This window comes from Macrobrachium rosenbergii, chromosome 50 (assembly GCF_040412425.1).
Source record: "Macrobrachium rosenbergii isolate ZJJX-2024 chromosome 50, ASM4041242v1, whole genome shotgun sequence".
Classification (NCBI taxonomy): domain Eukaryota; kingdom Metazoa; phylum Arthropoda; class Malacostraca; order Decapoda; family Palaemonidae; genus Macrobrachium; species Macrobrachium rosenbergii.
In genome coordinates this window covers 13321505-13341272 of record NC_089790.1, presented here as the reverse complement: position 1 = coordinate 13341272, position 19768 = coordinate 13321505, and the positions used below count along the sequence as shown (strand labels likewise).

Below are 19768 nucleotides of genomic sequence, written 5' to 3'. Positions count from 1 at the left end.
CCTATTGGTTAAATGATTTACCTGAATTACAACTGTTATACTATATATATATATATATATATATATATATATATATATATATATATATATATATATATATATATATATATATATATAATTCACTAATGAAATACATTTCGTCATTTAGTTCCGTCCTAAGACCAGTCGTTGCTGGTTAATTGCAAGTATAGAAAGCTTTACGGCATTTTTCGAACAAAGGTTGGTCATATTTTACCGCAACCCAGTCAATTCCATTTAAAATTCTCCTTATCACTCAATACTACCTTCACTGAAGGATTAAATGATTTCCCTGAATAACAACTGTTTGCACAGCAGTGGCAGAAGCCGCAGCTGATTTATTGACTTCTGTGATTTACGTGCAGGGGAAAAATAGCCGATATCTTGTTGGAAAAAATGAAATGGAGGTACTTTTCTTTTTATCTACGGCGTGTATGTCGATGATTGTACCTTTCAGCCACAAACGCGAAGAGAGAGAAGATCAAGCCTGTTAGGAATAGAAAAGAAATTATTTGCCTACGGTTATATATAATTAATTATATATAATTATACACATAATTACACATACATATATATGTATATATATGTATATGCATATATATATAGTATATGTATATATATACACACATATATACATATATATATATATATACATATATATATAGACATATATATATATATATATATATATATATATATATATATATATATATATATATATATATATATATATATAAAAGGCAAATGATACGAAGGAAAAGTGAAACAACGGAGTGGTTGCTAGGCCTTTCGACACACACACTTGTATATATAATATTAAATTTCTGACTCACATTATTTCTGCTCCACACAAGATTGTGTGTTGATTTTTTCTATATATATAGTATGTATATGTGTGTGTATGATGTATGCATATATATTTATATATAATTATATATATGCAAAAGATTTCTGACTCATAGCGGGATCGAACCCAGGTCTTTCAACTGAAAGGCAAATGTGCTACCAACTGTTTAGCCCAGTAGGCAGCACCCTTGCCTTTCAATGAAAAGACCTGGGTTCGATCCCGTTGTGAGTTAAAAATTTATTTCTGTTCCACAAGTGACTGAATGATGATTACTAATAACGATATATATGTACACACACACACACACACACATATATATATATATATATATATATATATATATATATATATATATATATATATATATATATATATATATATATATACATATCATATCTATAATAACAAACAGGTAGACAAAATGTCATATATATAATATATGGCTGATGAAATCCTACCAACTTCAAAAAATATTAGATATTCCTTAAGTATATACCTAGAATTCAGCATTGATGACCTTCCCTGAAGTCAGGAAATTTCTGCTGATCAGTAATTATTCACTTTGAAATATGAACGAATGAACAACTGAGTGAATGAACGAAAAGCAAGAGTCTCCCAATACGCCACTCACCTCCGAGGTAAATGAGAAGCACCCCGTAGAAGTCCCCAAGTTCCAGAGGTCGGCTGGCGGCCTCCGTCTGGAACTTGGAACAGAACCGCACGTTCGATATGGCGTTGTTGGTGATGTGGTCCAGGATTCCAGCCTCTTTCAGCCTCTGGATTCTGGAATGCATGTGACGTCACGTGATCAGTCCGAAATACCCTACAGTGACGCAACAAACAGTTTCATCTATTCGCATTTCCTGTGTTGCTTTGAAATGTAGACATGTGACATCGAGTTTGAAATGTAGACATGTGAATAACATCAAAACATCCGCCTGCGGGAACAAACGCACACACAAACACCTATATATATATATGTGCGTGTGTGTGTAAACTCATTCAATATAATCTCTGGCCTATTTTTCACTAGATATGTGTTACACTCACACACACATTTATTATATATATATATATATATATATATATATATATATATATATATATATATATATATATATATATATATTATATATATATACTTGTGTTTGTATATATACGTTGTATATATATATATATATATATATATATATATATATATATATATATATATATATATATATATATATATATATATACTCGTACATATAATTTTGTTTGTGTGTGTGTATATGTATATAAAATTACACAAGTGTACAATTAAGAATACTTATGCTTGAATTACATAGGGTTCACTTCGTGCATAAGAGCTGATCCCTTGGCGAAAGCGTAGCTGAAAGTAACTGCTCCAAAAAATGTTTCAGACGCGATGTACAAAGGACACTGTCTAGTCTGTGGAAAAGAAGAAGAAAAACTAAGAAATTATATAACTATAGGAGTTTCTGGTAGTAAAAAAATTCAATGTAATGCTCAGATCAGAATTACACCCTTATGATACATTTTCTATAACATGAGACCTTACAGAGAGAGAGAGAGAGAAACACACTCGCTCGAATCCTTGGTGTATGAGGTACCAGACGATTATTCGCCCCGTGAACACCGCATGCAGCCCACTCAAGACGCCCTCAGTGGCCTTCCGGGCGTCGAAGTGAACCAGGGCTTGCTTCTGGAGGCGGTACATAGCTGAGTCGCGTGGAGCGTTCTGTAATCGGAGGGGAGAGATTGGCTTAGTGTAATGAACTTCGTTAGGTTGGCAGGACTGAAATGTAAGGGTTCTGGGTTGGCAGAACTGAAATGCAAGGGTCCTGGGTTGGCAGGACAGAAATGCAAGGGTCCTGGGTTGGCAGGACTGAAATGCAAGGGTTGGCAGGACTGAAATGCAAGGGTTGGCAGGACTGAAATGCAAGGGTACTGGGTTGGCAGGACAGACATGCAAGGGTCCTGGGTTGGCAGGACTGAAATGCAAGGGTTGGCAGGACTGAAATGCAACTGTGATAACACGAATGACCCTCGAAATTCCCTATATCATGGTTTTTATACGAAATGGCATTGCTAATGTCTATGTGTATTCCAAACGTCAAAATGCAGAGACGGAGACGTCCGCAAGCATCTGAAAATCAGAATTGTTTCCGAAGCAAAAAGAAATCAACTAAAACACTGGTTTCATTCAATTTTCTTGGGAGAAAACGCATTAAGAACTCGAGGGCTTCTGAGAACGTCAGCTGACGTTGCCAAGTAGCCGAAACATAAACGATTTCCGTTAACTTTGTCAGGCTGCTTTACCGTACAAGGACGAGCAAATTCATCTCCGTCCTGGGTGCTGGTAATAGCACCTAGGACCTTTGTTCCTCAGACCGTTGGACTGTGGGACAGTCTCCCTGAGGATGTGCAGTTGGAACTTCAGAAGTTCAAGACAAGATGCCGTGCATTACTACTCTAATACAATTCTCTTTAGATTGGTGCCTATTTATTTATTGATTTGTTCATTATTTTTTTTCCTGTTTTAGCAAGTGATCTCTTCTTTCTGTATTTCCCATTACCTTCTGTTACTTCTTTCTAATGAGAACCTATGTTCTTTGGAAGCTTGAATTTCAAGACAGTGGCCCCTGTTGGCTTCTTACCAGTGAACAGGGTTCATCTTCTGAGTAATAATAACAATAATAGTAACAGACATATTAGAAAATATTTAAGATCGCTGACGCTTTCATTCTGTTCGAAATACCGAAGACGACAACGAACTCACAATCATCGCATTGTAAACAAAGCTCTGAGCCGGCAGATACGTCTTGATCCCAGAGCTGACGAGTTCTTCCATGTTGTCGAACGGCAGCCGCACCTTCGGCAGGATAAGCATGGCCTTCAGGTTGCTCCTGTAGACGTTGCTCACCACCATGGCGAGCAGAAGCCAAATGCCCGTGATGATCCTGATGGACTGGCCACTCGGGTACCAGGGGCAAGCTGCAAAGATGAGGTGATTCGTGAAGGTAATTTAGGTATCCAATTGGAAACCTCTCTTCAAGAGTTCGCCTACATCTAAGTAAATGTGTTCGAGCGAAGATGCAATGCATTACTACTCTCATACAACTCTCCTTCCATTTTAATAATTTACTAACATTTTTGACTAATTATTAATTTGTTAATTAACTTTTTCCTTTTTAAATAAGTGACATGTCTGTATTTCCCATTACCTGTTGTTACTTCTTTCTCAAGAACATAATATTCTTTGGAAGCTTGAATTTCAAGTCCGTGGCTTGTTCCATATGAATAGAGTTCATCGCCTGAATAATAATAATAATAATAATAATAATAATAATAATAATAATAATAATAATAATAATAATAATAATAATAATAAAAAAACAGTTTTCAATTATGTATCATGGAATTCCGATGATGAAACGTAATCGGTAAGAAAAGTATTATTTAATGTAATTCTGTAAAAGACATATGGCTAATTAATGCAAATGAAATGACACGGGATAGGAGAAAATGAACCGATTTATTTATTGAGATATTATTTACTAGCACAATATAATGCATTCAAGCTCGTGTGATCCTTTAAAAAAAATTCTTCACAACTGAGGGGAAAATGGAGTGTCATGAAATAAACCGTTCACGGAGACGGACAAATTAAACACTCAAACTGTAAGGCATCTTCTCTACAAAAAGAAAAAAAAAAAAAAAAAAAAAAAAACGCATCATCGGTCATACTTTTCATGTAAAGCCAAGGCAGTCTTTTTGTCATTGCCACTGTGTCTCCGATTTCACTGATTTATGACGCTGTAAATGTCTGAACACCATTAAACTGAAATTTTTACCTGTGAGGAATGTTTTTGCAAACTGGACGGCACAACTAAATATTCGTCAAGGAAAGCTGAATACGTGGACTAATTTGCAACTTGCTTATATGTGTCTTGTGCACATATCTTTCCTTCCGATGTAAACTTCTTATATTACAACCAGTTCAGTAAGTTCAGTCCAGTTTTGTTTTTGTTTTTTTTAACAAACTGAAAAGAAGTCGAAATGACATTCCATCTTTTGTGGGAGAAGCAGGTTCTGCTTCCTCTAGTTCCCCTCGGGTAAGAAATGAATGGATTGGCAACTGCTGAATGAGGAATTGCCAAGTCTAATCAGTAGAATTTTTGTAATGTTACTCCAGAAGCAACTTGCTTTTCACTAACTGAACTTCTAACTGGTTTCTAAGATTATTATGCCTCTTGCTGAAGGACGATCATATGTTACACACACACACACACACACAGAGGTTACTCACGCTGACCAATGAATGAAGAGAACGTCCAGAAACACGAATACCACAAGCTTTTAGAAGAATGTTCCCTCTCCTCCATTCCTTTACCCTTGTCGTCTTTCCACTGAATCATCTTCTCTTCCGATGCTTCGTCCGTCCTTTTCAATGAGAGAAGTTATTATTTTACAGTTACAGACTGAGTTTCGATTTTGTTATAGCTGTGGTGCATGCGAAATTACAGCCTTTGGAGCAAGCAAGCTATCTGACTGCGAAAGTCATTTCCGAGTTACGTGAATGATAGTAAAAACAAAGAAGGAAAACTCCAGTCATTTCAATTCGCTTCGAGCGAACAAAATTCAGTTTCTGTTTAGGGACCAAGAACATTTTCATGCATGGTTAATCTGTAATTGTACTGACTGAGTGTAAGAACTAGAGGCATTTGAGAAATTCATGATATAAGAACCAGCCCTGCATCACTTACCCGGTCGAGAAGGTGGGTTCTATTGGTTGTCTCCACTGGATAAGGAAAGTTGCTCCGCAGACGACTAGGAAGACTAGGCCTAAGTACAACCAAAGCTGTTGGACATCAGTAATCATAGGGTATGTGTTACTTTGCTGTTTGTGGTTGATGTTCATTTTTTTACCCTAGCGTTGAGAAAAACAAATCCTTTCATCTACATGCGCTGTACTACGAACACATACGCGAGTATATATCTGGTATATACCTCCACTTATCCATCGTTCATACAGATCAGGTCTAGCTTTTAGGAAATATAAAAGTGAAGCTATAAATTACAGTCTCGGCTCTGTGTTGGCAGAAGGAAATCTATAAATGACAGTCTCGGCCCTGTGTTAGCAGAAGGAAATCTATAAATGACATTCTCGGCTCTGTGTTAGCAGAAGGAAATCTATAAATTACAGTCTCGGCTCTGGCGGGAAGGACGAGTACAATCTAAGAAATACTGAATAAGTCTCCTCCTCCTTCTCACCTCAGACGTGAAGGGTTTGAACATTCCATTCATGTCGGATTCGAGTCGAGGCCACTTGTGAGCCAGCACCTTCTCGTCCATGGTGATCGGGACGCTGAAGTCGAAGTAGCGAGCCCTGTCATCCGTCACCGATACCATGACGCCGGACATGTCTGCCTCCTGCAGGGTGAAGATCAGTGCAAAATGTCAGCAGGCGGACATATAGATGCATACACAAACAGACAACTTCCCTCGGTTTCGTGAGAATTTTCTGCGTAAGCGGCAGTGCAGAATTCTTTGGATCTTTTTAGATAGTGACCCCCCAAGGGTTTTCGGGGGTCGTTATCTAGGACTAATATTTCTTTGGGGTCATTATCTTTATGATATTTACAGTATTTTGTTTATATTTTTACGGCAATCCCCAAGGGGCTTGCACTAAACATGCCGCAAAGGTGGATAAACACCGGATTAAAACCCTTGGGGGTCACTATCTTGGAAAGATCCGAATCTTTAAGTCGGCTCTCGGTTCAAGAGCTACGTTGGTCTTTCCCCAAGAAAGCAAGTATTGAAAGACGTCGAATTGACTTCCATTAAGATCAGTGTATTGTTTATGAATCCAAAAGCAAAGTTCGAAAATTACATTTAACCTTCCAAGTACCTTGATGTCGGACTCACATGTGCCATCTATATGCAACTGTAAAAGCATGATACACATATAAATAATGTATATATACATACATTTAGGCCTATATATATACATACATATTTGTGACTGCTAATGCATGCAAACCTAAATAACTCTTACGTTTACATGTATTCAAGGATTGGTATCTTACAATCGTTTTGGCCTTATGCTTCTACATATATGATCGAGGAAACAGGTAAAGGACAAGACCACAAAAGGAAGAAGAAGAAGAAAGAGGTCACGAACCTTTTTGAAGATAACTCCGAGGAGCCCAATCCAGGTCCCGTTGGGAAGCTGCTGTCCCATGCCTCTCAATTCAGGCGCTTTGAACTGGACGCTGGTGGAGAATGAAAAAGCTCTTATTATTATTCTTTTCTACTTCGAACTTCAACGCCATCGCTGGACAGAATGCCAGGAAAGATTGCCACGAGATGTCGTTTCTGATTGGAGTCGAAGGAATGTCAACAAAAGTCACACGCACATTGCAAAGTAGACAATTCCCCGTAGGGGGGGTTGTGCCGTCAGTGCACCTCATGCGGTGCACTGCAGGCATTACTTAAGGTTCTTTGCAGCGTGCCTTCGGCACCTAGCTGCAACCCCTTTCATTCCTTTTATTGTACCTCCATTCACATTCTTTCTTCCACCTTACTTTCCAACCTCTCCTCACAACTGACTCAGCGCAACTGCGAGGTTTTCCTCCTATTAACTTTAACCTTAGACAAAATAAAAACTACTGGGGCTAGAGGGCTGCAATTTGGTAGGTCTGATGATTGGAGGGTGGATGATCAACATACCAATTTGCAGCCCTCTAACCTCAATAATTTTTAAGATCTGAGGGCGGAGAGAAAAAGTGCGGACGGACAGACAAATAGCCATCTCAATAGTTTTCTTTTACACCAAGCTAAAATCTTTGGTACTGCATAGAATGATGCAGATCAATCAAGCCAATCTTTTTAGCGTTCGGTGCTGATGCTTACTGAAATCAACTTTGCTCATTTGCTGAATCTCATATAGAAGGAAACCGTCGCTTGTAGTATCCCTCACACCACTGGACTGTGGAACAGCTTCCCGGAGGATGTCGGGCAAATGGAACTTCGGAAATTCAAGCGAAAATAAAATGCATTACTACCCTAAAACAATTCTCCTTGTATTTTAATAATTACTTACATTCTTATTTATTTATTTATTTGTCAATTTATCTGTTTTTCTAATAACTGATCTCCTCTTACCTTCTGTTAATTCTTTCGAATGAACACCATATTCTCCGGAAGCTTGAATCTCAAGTCAATGGCCCCTGTGGTGGGCTTGTTCTCTATATGAATAGAGTTCACCTTCCGAACATTAATTCTCATGCACTCATTTACGACAGTGTGGCAACAAGCACTTGCTTGGAATTAAGGTGAATAAGAAAGAAGAAGAGTGAAGCCTTACCATCTGCCCAATTTCTTTCTCACTGTGTCGATCACCTCCAGCATGACGCCGGAGACTCGTGGCGGGGAGGTGCCTCTGACCAGGAGATAAGGTTCCCACTGCCATCGCCAAGAGAAAATACAAGGATTATGGATAGCGCTGTATGTATAACACGATCATATATATATATATATATATATATATATATATATATATATATATATATATATATATATATATATATATAAATATAAAGAGATAAGGTTCCCACTGTAATCACCAGGAGAAAAAACAAAATACAAAGATTATTAATATCACTATATGTATAACACGACCACGTATATATTATGTATATATATTCATATATACTGTATGTGTATATATATATATACATACATACAGTATATAATTTATGTAGAAAACAGACGTTATATACAAACAAAAATGAGAAATGAATTGTACACTACCGACAAAGAGAGAGAGAGAGAGTGGTAGGGGGGGGGAGGGGTTTAGCGATTACTCACTGTCTCCACTGCAACACGGATGCAACTCCTATTGGCTCCTTCGTTGCCGATGACGCGAGCGGTGAACAAGAACCAGATGACCACCATTTCCGCTGATCTCCCCATTTCTCTAAGAAGTTAAGTTTTCGTCAGTATCACTGTCTTTATTTTACGCACGAAAAGAATAACATATACACTTGACGACGGAAAACGAACAGTTAATCCACTGTTAAATGTTACGTTACTTTAGTTTACCTTATAATCAATTCCATTTTCTGTTCTTGTAGTGACGTCTTCATTACGTCATGCCCATGACAGTTATTCCGCATTTCCGCTGAATTTCAAATCAGTGTTTGTGTCAGCCTTAGAGAGAATACATATCGTCTTTTCCTGAACCATACGTAAGGTATACATGAAGACTGAAGTCCTGCCTTTACCCTCAAGGAGAATAGACAGCACATTTGAAATCATTAAGTAATTTGAGATACTTCACCGCATCGAAGTTTTCAAGACTTACCCAGTTACGAAAATCCGAAATGGTTCTTCCTGGCCGTGCATCCGTAGCAGTTGTCCAAGAAAAAGCAGTAAGTAGTTGTTGCAATAATAGCAGAAGTCGTAGAAAAGGATTAACAGTTCTGAATACGAAAAAGGATGTTAGGTGTTACGTGATCCAGAGTAAAAATCTGGACTAGCCAGTTTCCGTGAATAATGTTTGTTTTCGTGGGTCATCATATATAGGGAATAATAACTTCTTTTCTCATATTTTCGCAGATATTAAACTAATTTGCTGTAGGAAGAAAAAAAACAAATTAAGTTGGCAGACCTGACTGACACAGAGGAGTAAGTACACATCAAATTTCTTAGTTGTATAACTTTTTTTCATCAGTGAATCCAGACCATTTCTTGTCTCTTGGTTTATAGCAGTCTTGGTTGATAACTTTGTTTAGTTATTTTGACCATTTTCCTCCTCTCTTCAACTTGGAAAGTCACTTTAACATCAGCTGCTTCCTCTCTTCAGATTTGAAAGTCACCGTATTGTAAATGGATCTTCACTTCAAACTTTCTCATTTAGTGAAGAGGACATTTGATTGATTACGTCTATTAAAACTGGCGTTACAGCATAAGAGGACAGTTACAAATAAGGCGGGGCAGAAGCTGTCATTACTAATGACTGCACCAAGGCAGTACCTATGTGAAAGATCGTGTTTGGCCTGTACGAAATCATTTGCATATTATCCCATTTTATTAGTCTAACGTGTTGACAAGTCCATTTGACTATTTCTCCCACAAACGTGATAGAGACCAATTTTTTTTTTTTTTTTTTTATTGACAAACTGGATGGATTTCTCACTCTTCTGCCAATGACCATATTCTTACTACTGGCGTATCTTAGTCAGAACTGTTATTTTCCTGCTATAGTTCAGGAAACAAAGACAATAAAACAAAACAAGAAAAAGAAATTAAAAAATATCCTTCTTAGAACTTGAAAAAAAAAAACTCAGAAAAGAGAAGGTTCTCCTGCTTCAGAGTAAAATGAAAGGAAGGATGGTTGAACCTCCCAGTAGTGACTGTTAAAAGACCGACAATTTATTACTGTAAAAAGCTTAATTTGCCCTCATCTACTTGTGGGACAGAGGTGTTGCTTTTATTTAGTTAATAACCTTGTCCTCTCAGGTATTTCCCCTTTTATCTGGATTCAAGAAGGCTTTGAATGGAAAAAGAGCACTCAGGGCCACCTCACACCATAGAGAGTGAAATTCCACCTTACATACGAAAGACCAGGTCAGCGACTAAGCGAAGCATTGCCTTAGAAGTCATGCAGTCAAAGAGAAAATCAAGTCTTCAGCTTCTTAGCTGTACTTATTATGTCCTCAGCAGTCACTTCCACAGGCACAATTAAGCTTACGTTCGTGCATCATTCATTTCTGCCTTCCATTTATCCTCCATATTCAAGAAATTTTCAGAATTCTTCACTGGTTTTGTAAACTCTTTGCAGGGAAATAAGACTGGATATACTGATATACTTTCTATGTTGTAAAATAGTTGTATAAAAACAATTATTTTACGACACTGAAGTATATCAGCATATCCAGTCTTATTTCCCTGCAAAGAATTTACAAAACCAGTGAGTTTCAAAGGTACACAGTTGCAAATACGTCTGTCGAAGTTCATAGATCCGAAATACCTGAAAAGTAAATGCAAGGAGAAAGGTTAATGAGTCTATGGATTTTGTAAAAAAAAAAAAAAAAAAAAAAAATGGCGAGATGCTATATGAAGTGCAACCAGTCCGGCTTCGACAGAGTAAGAATTTTGAAAACTTCTTGAATATGGAGGATAAATAGGAGGCAAAAATGAATGATCCACGAATGGAAAAAAGCTAACGTAAGCTTAAGTGAGTGACTGTTGAGGACTTAAGGAAAAGGGTAAGCTTAAGCGTGCGTGTGGAAGTGACTGTTTTTATACTTATTAAGGAAGACATCAGTAAGGCAAATCAAGGAACGCTATTTCGCCTGTTAAATTTAGGGCTTCCCATAATTCCCTCAAACTCGGACACCATATTCTACATTAATCTGGGTACTTATTATTGTTTTTTGGCGGCATTTTCTTCTCATGAAAAAAAGAGCGGGCGAATACAGCATGAATTGTTTCCATAGTGACAGCATTTCTGCCAAGAATGTGACAGTCATCTCCATCTTCCTTCGGCTTATAGATGCAAACTTATTTTATAATTTCTATATAACCAAAATAGTCATGTTTCTAAGGATGTCTTTTACATCCATTTATTAGTATTTAATTAGCAGATGCTGTTATGCCATAATCGATTTTGAACTGCAAGAGCAAAACCGTGTTTTCATTACGCTTTTTAAACTCATCTAAAAAAACTCTGGCGGTTAATGAAAGAGCAACTGAGCCTTAATATTATACTTCATTAACTCTCTGAGGATACAAACGATTCTTCATGATGTTTTCTCCTAATTTTTTATATCAAACGATATGCAAACTTTCTCGTAAACTTGGATTTTATAACTCTTCGCTTCCAGAATAATACAACTCATGCAAATGATGCTCTTACAGCAAAAATCTGTATAAAAGTCTCCCATTGCCATCTGAAATTGCTGAAAGTGAGTGTTTATCGAAGTCCTTGGATTCACGATTATTTTGAAATCAGCCACTATTTTCTGACAACATGTATATAAGGAACAACTGGTCATGTTGGTTGAATTTATTACTTGTTGAAGTTCATTTTGATATATAAACTCCTCATTTGAATGGTGCAGATTACGTACTTTGCCTGCATCACACAAGTGACTAGTAGCAGGGACTTGTGAAGTTTGGCTTTTACCAGACTGTATTCTGGGAGCACTGATGATTACAGCGTTTACTCATAATAAGGTTATTGTCCTTGAAAACAAGTTAGTGCAGTGTTTGTGCCCATGACGCAACCCTTTGGCAATTATTCACTGGTAATAATGCAAAAAAGTGGTCACTTTCCTTTAAGAGAGATACGGAGTGCATCACATGCTCCATTACCTTTAATCCAGCAGGGACTTGACTATAGACTTCAGTGCCCTTTGCAAGTAGATCTGGTGCACACTACTCTGTGCAAAGTGGCCACAACCATATTCTGTCCAAGTGTCGTAATGCCACAGTAAACAAGTCGTTCATCACGTATGGTCGGATATATATTCTTTAGGCAAAGGTAGCACAAAATTTTCTGTCAGCTGATAAATGTCGTGATCTGTGGATGATGTTTCCTCCAGTTTCTGGAACTTGACCTTGCCTCTTTGTCAGTCACATATGGCATTCTAAACAGGTATAATTTCGAATGTAAGTGATAGTGATATCACTGAAAGTCAATAGGGAATATGGTAATTATCTCCGTACTAGAAGAAATTACAGATGATGGCTTACAGAACACTGAATTTGCTGTCGCAAACTTATTAGAGCATTTTGTTCCAACAGTCATAAGTTTGCTGACATGATTTTTTGCAAGCTCAATATATATATAAATCTAGCAATTCTTTGGGTATTCTTAAATACATCAAGTAATAAAATCGTTTGGAATTCAGAACAGGTTATATATTATTTCATTGTTTTAACAGAGATTAATCTACCCTGCTTTACAATCACCTCGTTCAGCCTCTTAGGTATTGACTGGATAAGGGCCATGCACAGAGAAGGGTGACCCCGCATGTTTTCCCAGGCATCTTTAGCAACATCTATGAGGTCTCCGTAGCCCTTTCCTTCCTTCTGCCAATCCTGATACATAACACTCCATAGATTTTTCATGGGACTCAAGTCATGTCCCTTTGTAGGCCAATCAATGAGTTCGACCTCTGGATGATCTTTGACCCACTGTACAACATCCTTACTCATATGGATATTGCTCTTGTTGTGTACTATCCTGATTGTACTAGGCGGAGGGAGTGCCATAACTCTGACAGTGGGCAAGAGAACGTCCTCAAGCATGCTCACATACTCTTTGCTGGTCATCCGTCCGTTGGTACAGAAAAGTTCTCCTGGCCCATACGCCCACATCCAACCCCAGATTGATAAGCGCCTAATGCCAGCTCGGGTATACGTCAAACCCTGCCGCCTAGAGTGCAATTCTGTGCCCGTTTCCATTAACGAAAAGGACTTTCCACCCAAAAATATGACTGTCTTCCAAAACTCTTCAGTCATGGCAGAGTACTGAAGGGCAAAGCCTAGGCGTTCCTCCCGAACAGCTTGTGAGAGGTTATGTCTTCTGTACCTCTTATATTGGTTAAAATGACTTTCACGCAGACGGCGTCGAGTTGTCTCAGGATGGCATTGCAGCTGAAGGTGACGAGTCACTTCAGTAACCGGAAGAAATGGATGACTCATGACGGATGCGAGGATGGTGGCATCCTCCAGCTGTGAGGTGCAGCGGGGCCGTCCACTGCGGGGCCGCGTCGCCAAGGAGCGTTCTTTCTGCCATCGAGAGATCCACTTCCAGACGGTTTTCCTCGAAAATCCTATTTCACAGGCAATCTCAGTCAGTGACTTCCCGGTCTCCCAAAGCGCGATCAGCTTTTTACGACGAGAAGTGATTTCCGAATCATTTGCACTTCTCGCAACCATCTCTGGAAAAAGAATCGAGTTATCCGTTTGTTGAGTTTTCGTTCGCTGAGAACGCTCAGCAGGTCGTCTAGATTTTAAAATGTGTTCTTGGAAATGACACGAAAATTATTCCCAAAGTAGAATTTACTTGAAAATCTCTCGTATGTTTCTGTCATTTTCAAAAATATAAAAATACAGACCAGTGGAGAAATTATTCTAAATTAAAATTTCTTCCCAATTCAAGGACTGTTTCGTGAACTGAAGACTGCGTTTTACTACTTATTATTATTGAAAGTCATTTCCATCGGTAGGTAATATATACATAAATTTCCATGTTCTTTGATAAACGTTACCTCATGCGGAAAGAAAAAAATATAAAAATTCATTCAACAGACGGTCCCAATCTACCATGTTACATATTTTGCCTAAAAATTTTCTTCTTTAGTCATTTGTGAGGGCAGTACCATACGATAGTTCCTACAACGCAAGCAGAGTTGATTAAGTTTTGTCTTTGGAGTTCGTTCCATTTCGTTATTACAGTGTGGTAAAAAATGAGGTGCATAAGGAGGAAGTGTATATAAAAGTATGAAGAAAATCAGGTGAATGAAAAAACAAAATTTCGTTTTTGCGAACTTTCACAGCTGCAACACTATTACTGACAAAGCAACCACAACCCTGTATAAGATAACGTGATATGAACTCTTGACCCTATGAACTGAAACTTTACCCTGGTGACTGGTTTAATTACCGGACATGGAATTATTATACATGGTCTCCCCTCTTTCTAAAAAAACACACACACACACTTGTACAGTACGAGACAGCCAATATCACTGTACGAGAGGTTGCTGGACACACTTCACTTCCGCGCCACAAGTCGTTCCTCGGGGCATATAATCCCAGAGACATGTAAAGCAATTATTCAAGTTATGCAACACGAGTTTACAAAGGTAAAAAGGAACTATGTTGCATACACAGCATCCTGCATAGTCCAGTGGTATATAGTCTAGTATACAGTAGGTCTATGATCCGTGAAAGCAGAAGAGGCCCTTAAACCTACGTTTCTGTAGCCAAGTAAGAGTGAATTTTTCAACTTTTTTGCACGCAAAATTTTTTATTTATACAAGGAAAATTTAAATATTGAAGATATTGTCATCATACACTTTTATGTAGGAAAATAAAAATGTAATTTAAACAATAGAACTAATACATACATATACACACACATATATCTACGTGTGTGTTACAAAATCCACGTGGATTTTGTAATATTCTCAAGCACACGTTCCTTAGTGCTGCATTGGATGTGTATGTGTGCATGAATGTATTAGTGCTATCGTTTAAATTACATTGTTATTTTCCTTACATAAAATAAATATGATAATATTTTCAATGATATTTCAATTTTCCTTGTATAAATGAAAAATTTTGTGAACAAAAAAGTTGAAAAATTTACTCTTACTTGGCTACAGAAATGCAGGCTTAAGGGCCTCTTTTGCTTTACTGTAAAACTAGACTATATACTACTGGACTATGCAGGATGCTGTGAATGCAACATATTTCCTTTTTACCTTTGTAAACTCGTGTTGCATAACCTGAATAATTGCTTTACATGTCTTTGGGATTATATGCCCCAAGGAACGGCTAGTGGCGCCGAAGCGAAGTGTGTCCAGCAACCTCTCGTACAGTGATATTGACTGTCTTGTACAAGTGTGTTTTTTATTTCTGTAAGAGAGACCATATATAATAATTCCATGTCAGTCTGCTCGTCCATTCTCGGGCAAAGTTTCAATTCACTAACGAAACAATCGTGAGATAATTCATTTCTCTTCTTCAGCCATAGTTTCACCCAGATTCTCTTTTTTTTTCCTGGGGTTTTCAAATTTCCGCTGCAAAGCGCAGTCTATAGCGTCATCACTGCGAGGAGGTGACGCGTCTTCACTCTACCAGGTTTCGGCAAACTGAAGTGAGAATCCGAACGTCTATCGGTCTATGGCAGTGATTCTCAACCTGGAGGCGCGCCCACTACGGGGGCGTCAGCAGTTTCCAGGGGAGGCGCGAGGCCTGGGAAAATTTAAAAATTCTAGAATTATATTCGTTATTTTCTTAACAAGAGTGAGGAACTAATATTCAGAAGTTTATAAAAAAATGCAAATGTGTCGCCTTATAACGTTAGTTTCCTATAGTCTACTATTCTAGTTAGACTCGCTAGGCTTACCATTGTTTTGTAATTATTTACTTCCCTCCCTGTCCCTCAAAACTCCTCTTTCTCTTTTTTTTTTTTTTTAATTTTCTTCCTAATCTGGGAGGGAATTTTACTCATGGATGCAAGGGGGCGTGGAGGGAAAGACCAGCTCTTAGAGGGGGCGTGGTAATAAAAAGGTTGAGAACCACTGGTCTATGGGTACCGGCGTACCGCGGATACCGGAGTTAGAACGGAACCTGATCCGCCGGTCGTATCGTCTATGGGGTCCTTAAAATCACGGATTTTGCAATTGTGCCCCTTTCTCACTATTGTTTAACCAACGTGAATATGAGAAGAGATGAATCAGGCTCAGGAACCACGGAAGAGTAAATGAAGTGCAGATAGTGTGCCGGTTTATCATTAGTCTCGAAGAGAGATGCAGAAATACTTTTTATTTATTTATTATTTTTTTTGGGGGGGTAATTCAGGACCACTGACTAGTTTTGTGAAGTCAGTCTGTGTGTGGATGTGTTTGTTCAGAATAATCTTCCAACGTACATAAGCCTGAAAACTGCTTCCTTTAACCTCGAATGATAGAGCAGTTAAACAAGCTTGCCTAAAGTGGTAGCCTGAGTCCCACAGTTTGTAACGCAGAGAATAAAAAAAACGTTAAGTGGACTGGGATGACGTTTCGAACACAAGCGAACTAATCGGTACGATAAGTTTACGGACATATTTGTGGCATATTTAGATGCATATCCATCCATCCAAATAGGTTTAAGGAACTGAATGCTCATTAGGTACTTCGAACATTATCTAAACACACCGGAAGCAAAGTTTCGAGAATAACTGGAAGCCAGTGCGGCTGCTAATTAGGTGCTTCGAACATTATCTAAACTTTTCTCACTATGTGCGCTGTTTCTTGTAGCACACTCTTCTCAGTCTTCTGCATGAGTCCTGGAGCTACTTCGGCATCTAGTTTTTCCAGATTTCTTTTCAGGGATCTTGGGATCGTGCCTAGTGTTCCTATGATTGTGGGTAAAATTTCCACTGGCATAACCCATATCCTTCTTATTTCGATTTTCAGGTCATGATACTTATCAATCTTTTTTTCTTTCTTTCTCATCTACTCTAGTGTCCCATGGTATTGCCACATCAATGAGTGATACTTTCTTCTTGATTTTGTCAATCAACGTCACGTCTGGTCTATTGGCACGTATCACCCTATCTGTTCTGATACCATAGTCCCAGAGGATCTGTGCCTGGTCGTTTTCTATCACTCCCTCAGGTTGGTGTTCGTACCACTTATTACTGCAAACTAGCTGGTGTCTCTTGCACAGGCTCCAGTGGAGGGCTTTTGCTGCTGAATCATGCCTCTTTTTGTACTGTTTCTGTGCAAGCGCCGGACATTATTATTATTATTATTCAGAAGATGAACCCTATTCATATGGAAAAAGCCCACAGGGGCTATCGACTTGAAATTCAAGCTTCCAACTGGCACATTACCTCCAGCCTTACATTCCCATTTAACGTCAATTTTGAACCAATTAGTTCAGTTATTTCAGTCAGAAGAGCAAAGTTCTAATTCACCTGTTTAGGTTGATTGAATAATTGCTCGGAATTCACAGCTGTCTCCTAACGATGCTGTTTCGCAGATTCACCCGATTAAGACCAACCAGCCTGCCTTCGTTCATATTACACGTGTGTGCGTGTATAATATATACACATACATACATACACACACATTATAATATACCGTATATATATAATATATATATATATATATATATATACATATATATATATGCAGTCAAGCAAATACAATGTATAAGAATAAACATACGTCTCATATTTTTGCAGAGACCCATGTGCGAGGCTGTTTTCTCATTACTGCATGGGTAATAAGAATAAGACTTGATTCCATAGCAAAGGTATACATGCACAAATATTCGGAAAACGGCAGTAGCCTATTTAGAATATAATACAGACAGTAAACTGAATTCGAATCCATCAATTTAACTTAAAAAACAGCAGAGGAGTGGTTACCACTGGTCTGCAGCCACTAACCCCCGCGACACTCACCGGAAAAACTGGCTTCCTTCTCTGGGGCAGTTCTTGTTCAACTGAAGTAAACATTACCTCTCATTGAACCAATGTTGAGAACGACAGGGTCCACTCCCTAGCTGCCTAAGGACCAAGCATGCGCAGTTCTGCTTGACCTTAAAAGCGTAGTTCTTTTCGCATTCACTCCGGTTTTCGTAAACCTGTCATAGAGAGCCGCAGCATTGCTCATCTCGGAGCCCTGACAGGTTTCCTGAGCGTGACGTGAAGAGCAAACATATCAGATGCGTGTCAGGGACGTAAAAGCTGTCAAAACATTTCGCCTTTGTAAGGACGCTTTACATGACATTTACAAAACATAAAACTGATAAAAGTGGTAGTAAGCAGGAGGTTAATTTTCCGTATGAAACCCCAGAAAAGTAAATAACAAGAGGAGGTTATTAAATTCGAAAAATGTAAGTTTGGCGTAGTCTTCTCCAGCTATTCATATGCATTAGAAAAACAAGATTAATTTCCTCTTTACGTTTAAACGCTCTTATGAATGCTGGTCGGTTAATTTCATACCCATTACCTTATTATTTTTTGCTAACTCTTTGCTCATTTGCCTGAGAATCTTATACGAATATTTTTGCTACAGCTCTATAGAAAACTTCGTTCTGACATAGCAGAAAATTAATGAGGCATGTGCCGAAATTTTAGGTGAATTATTAAGTGAACTAGAACAGCGAGCATTCGTTTTGACTCTGGTATCGATGCGCCTTTCGTAAACCGAATCTTATAAGGTAATGCGCACATAAAACTATGCTACAAACATTCATAGGAATGTTTGATTTAAAGAAAAAGTTGTATGTTTCTCCAATGTTACGCCCCGTAGGGGGATAGTGCCGCCAGTGCACCTCGTGCAGTGCGCTGTAGGATTACTTCGGGTTCTTTGCAGCGTGCCTTCGGCCCCGAGCTGCTACCTCTTTCATTCCTTTTACCGTACCTCCGTTCATAATCTCTTTCTTCCATGTTCCTTTCCACCCTCTCCTAACAATTGATTCACAGTGCAACTGCGAGTGTTTTTTCCTGTTACACCTTTCAGACCTTTCTACCGTCAATTTCCGTTTCAGCGCTGATTGACCTCATAGGTCCCAGCGCTTGGGCAGTGGCCTAAAATCTATATTCTGTTCTATTGTATTCTATTCTATTCCAAGACATAGGTGAGAACCGGATCATAAATTCCAGTGAGAATTTCCAACGAAAGTCAGCTACAGGGAAGCATAAGCTGATCTCATAGAGCAACGAGCTAAGTAGTAGCATATGTATATATATATGTATATATATATATATATATATATATATATATATATATATATATATATATATATATATATAGATAGATATATAGAGAGAGAGAGAGAGAGAGAGAGAGAGAGAGAGAGCATAAAAATTTGTCATGATAATTATATGTAGGAAACATTTGTGTATATGCTTTTTCCTGTCCTTGTGCAAGTAAAGACGAGTTTAAATACTGGGAAGACATGCTCTCAAATCAGAGCCAAAGACAAACACTCGTTTTGTAACGTTGTCTTGTCACTTTGCGACAATTTTCTTTCGCAGCTGAGCATCCTTCGAAAAGGAGTTTTCACTCTGTTCATCATTTGGAAAATCGCCGCGTTTAATCGCGGTAATCCTTGCCAGTGAGTTCGATCAATTATTAAGCCTTTTTTTTCTACTTC

General features: G+C 38.2%; 2 protein-coding genes across 3 annotated transcripts in view; one reads left to right on the top strand and one right to left on the bottom strand.

Annotated features, from left to right (window-relative positions):
• Positions 1-319: 319 nt before the first annotated feature.
• Positions 320-18265, bottom strand: LOC136832639 (probable glutamate receptor). The gene is made up of 12 exons (XM_067093906.1): positions 18069-18265; positions 8741-8849; positions 8238-8335; positions 7053-7143; positions 6143-6301; positions 5635-5729; positions 5178-5311; positions 3648-3862; positions 2451-2606; positions 2190-2296; positions 1497-1648; positions 320-505 (listed from the first exon to the last, which is right to left on the bottom strand). The coding sequence occupies exons 2-12, from the start codon at positions 8843-8845 to the stop codon at positions 438-440; spliced, it is 1380 nt and encodes a 459-aa protein (XP_066950007.1). The 5' UTR covers positions 8846-8849; positions 18069-18265; the 3' UTR covers positions 320-437.
• Positions 9063-19768, top strand: part of LOC136832640 (endochitinase-like) — a 20928-nt gene continuing 10222 nt past the window's right edge. For both annotated transcript variants that reach the window (XM_067093910.1, XM_067093908.1), the window contains exons 1-2: positions 9063-9303; positions 9491-9559. The gene's annotated coding sequence lies outside the window, so the exon portion shown is untranslated. The remainder of the gene's footprint in view (positions 9304-9490; positions 9560-19768) is intronic.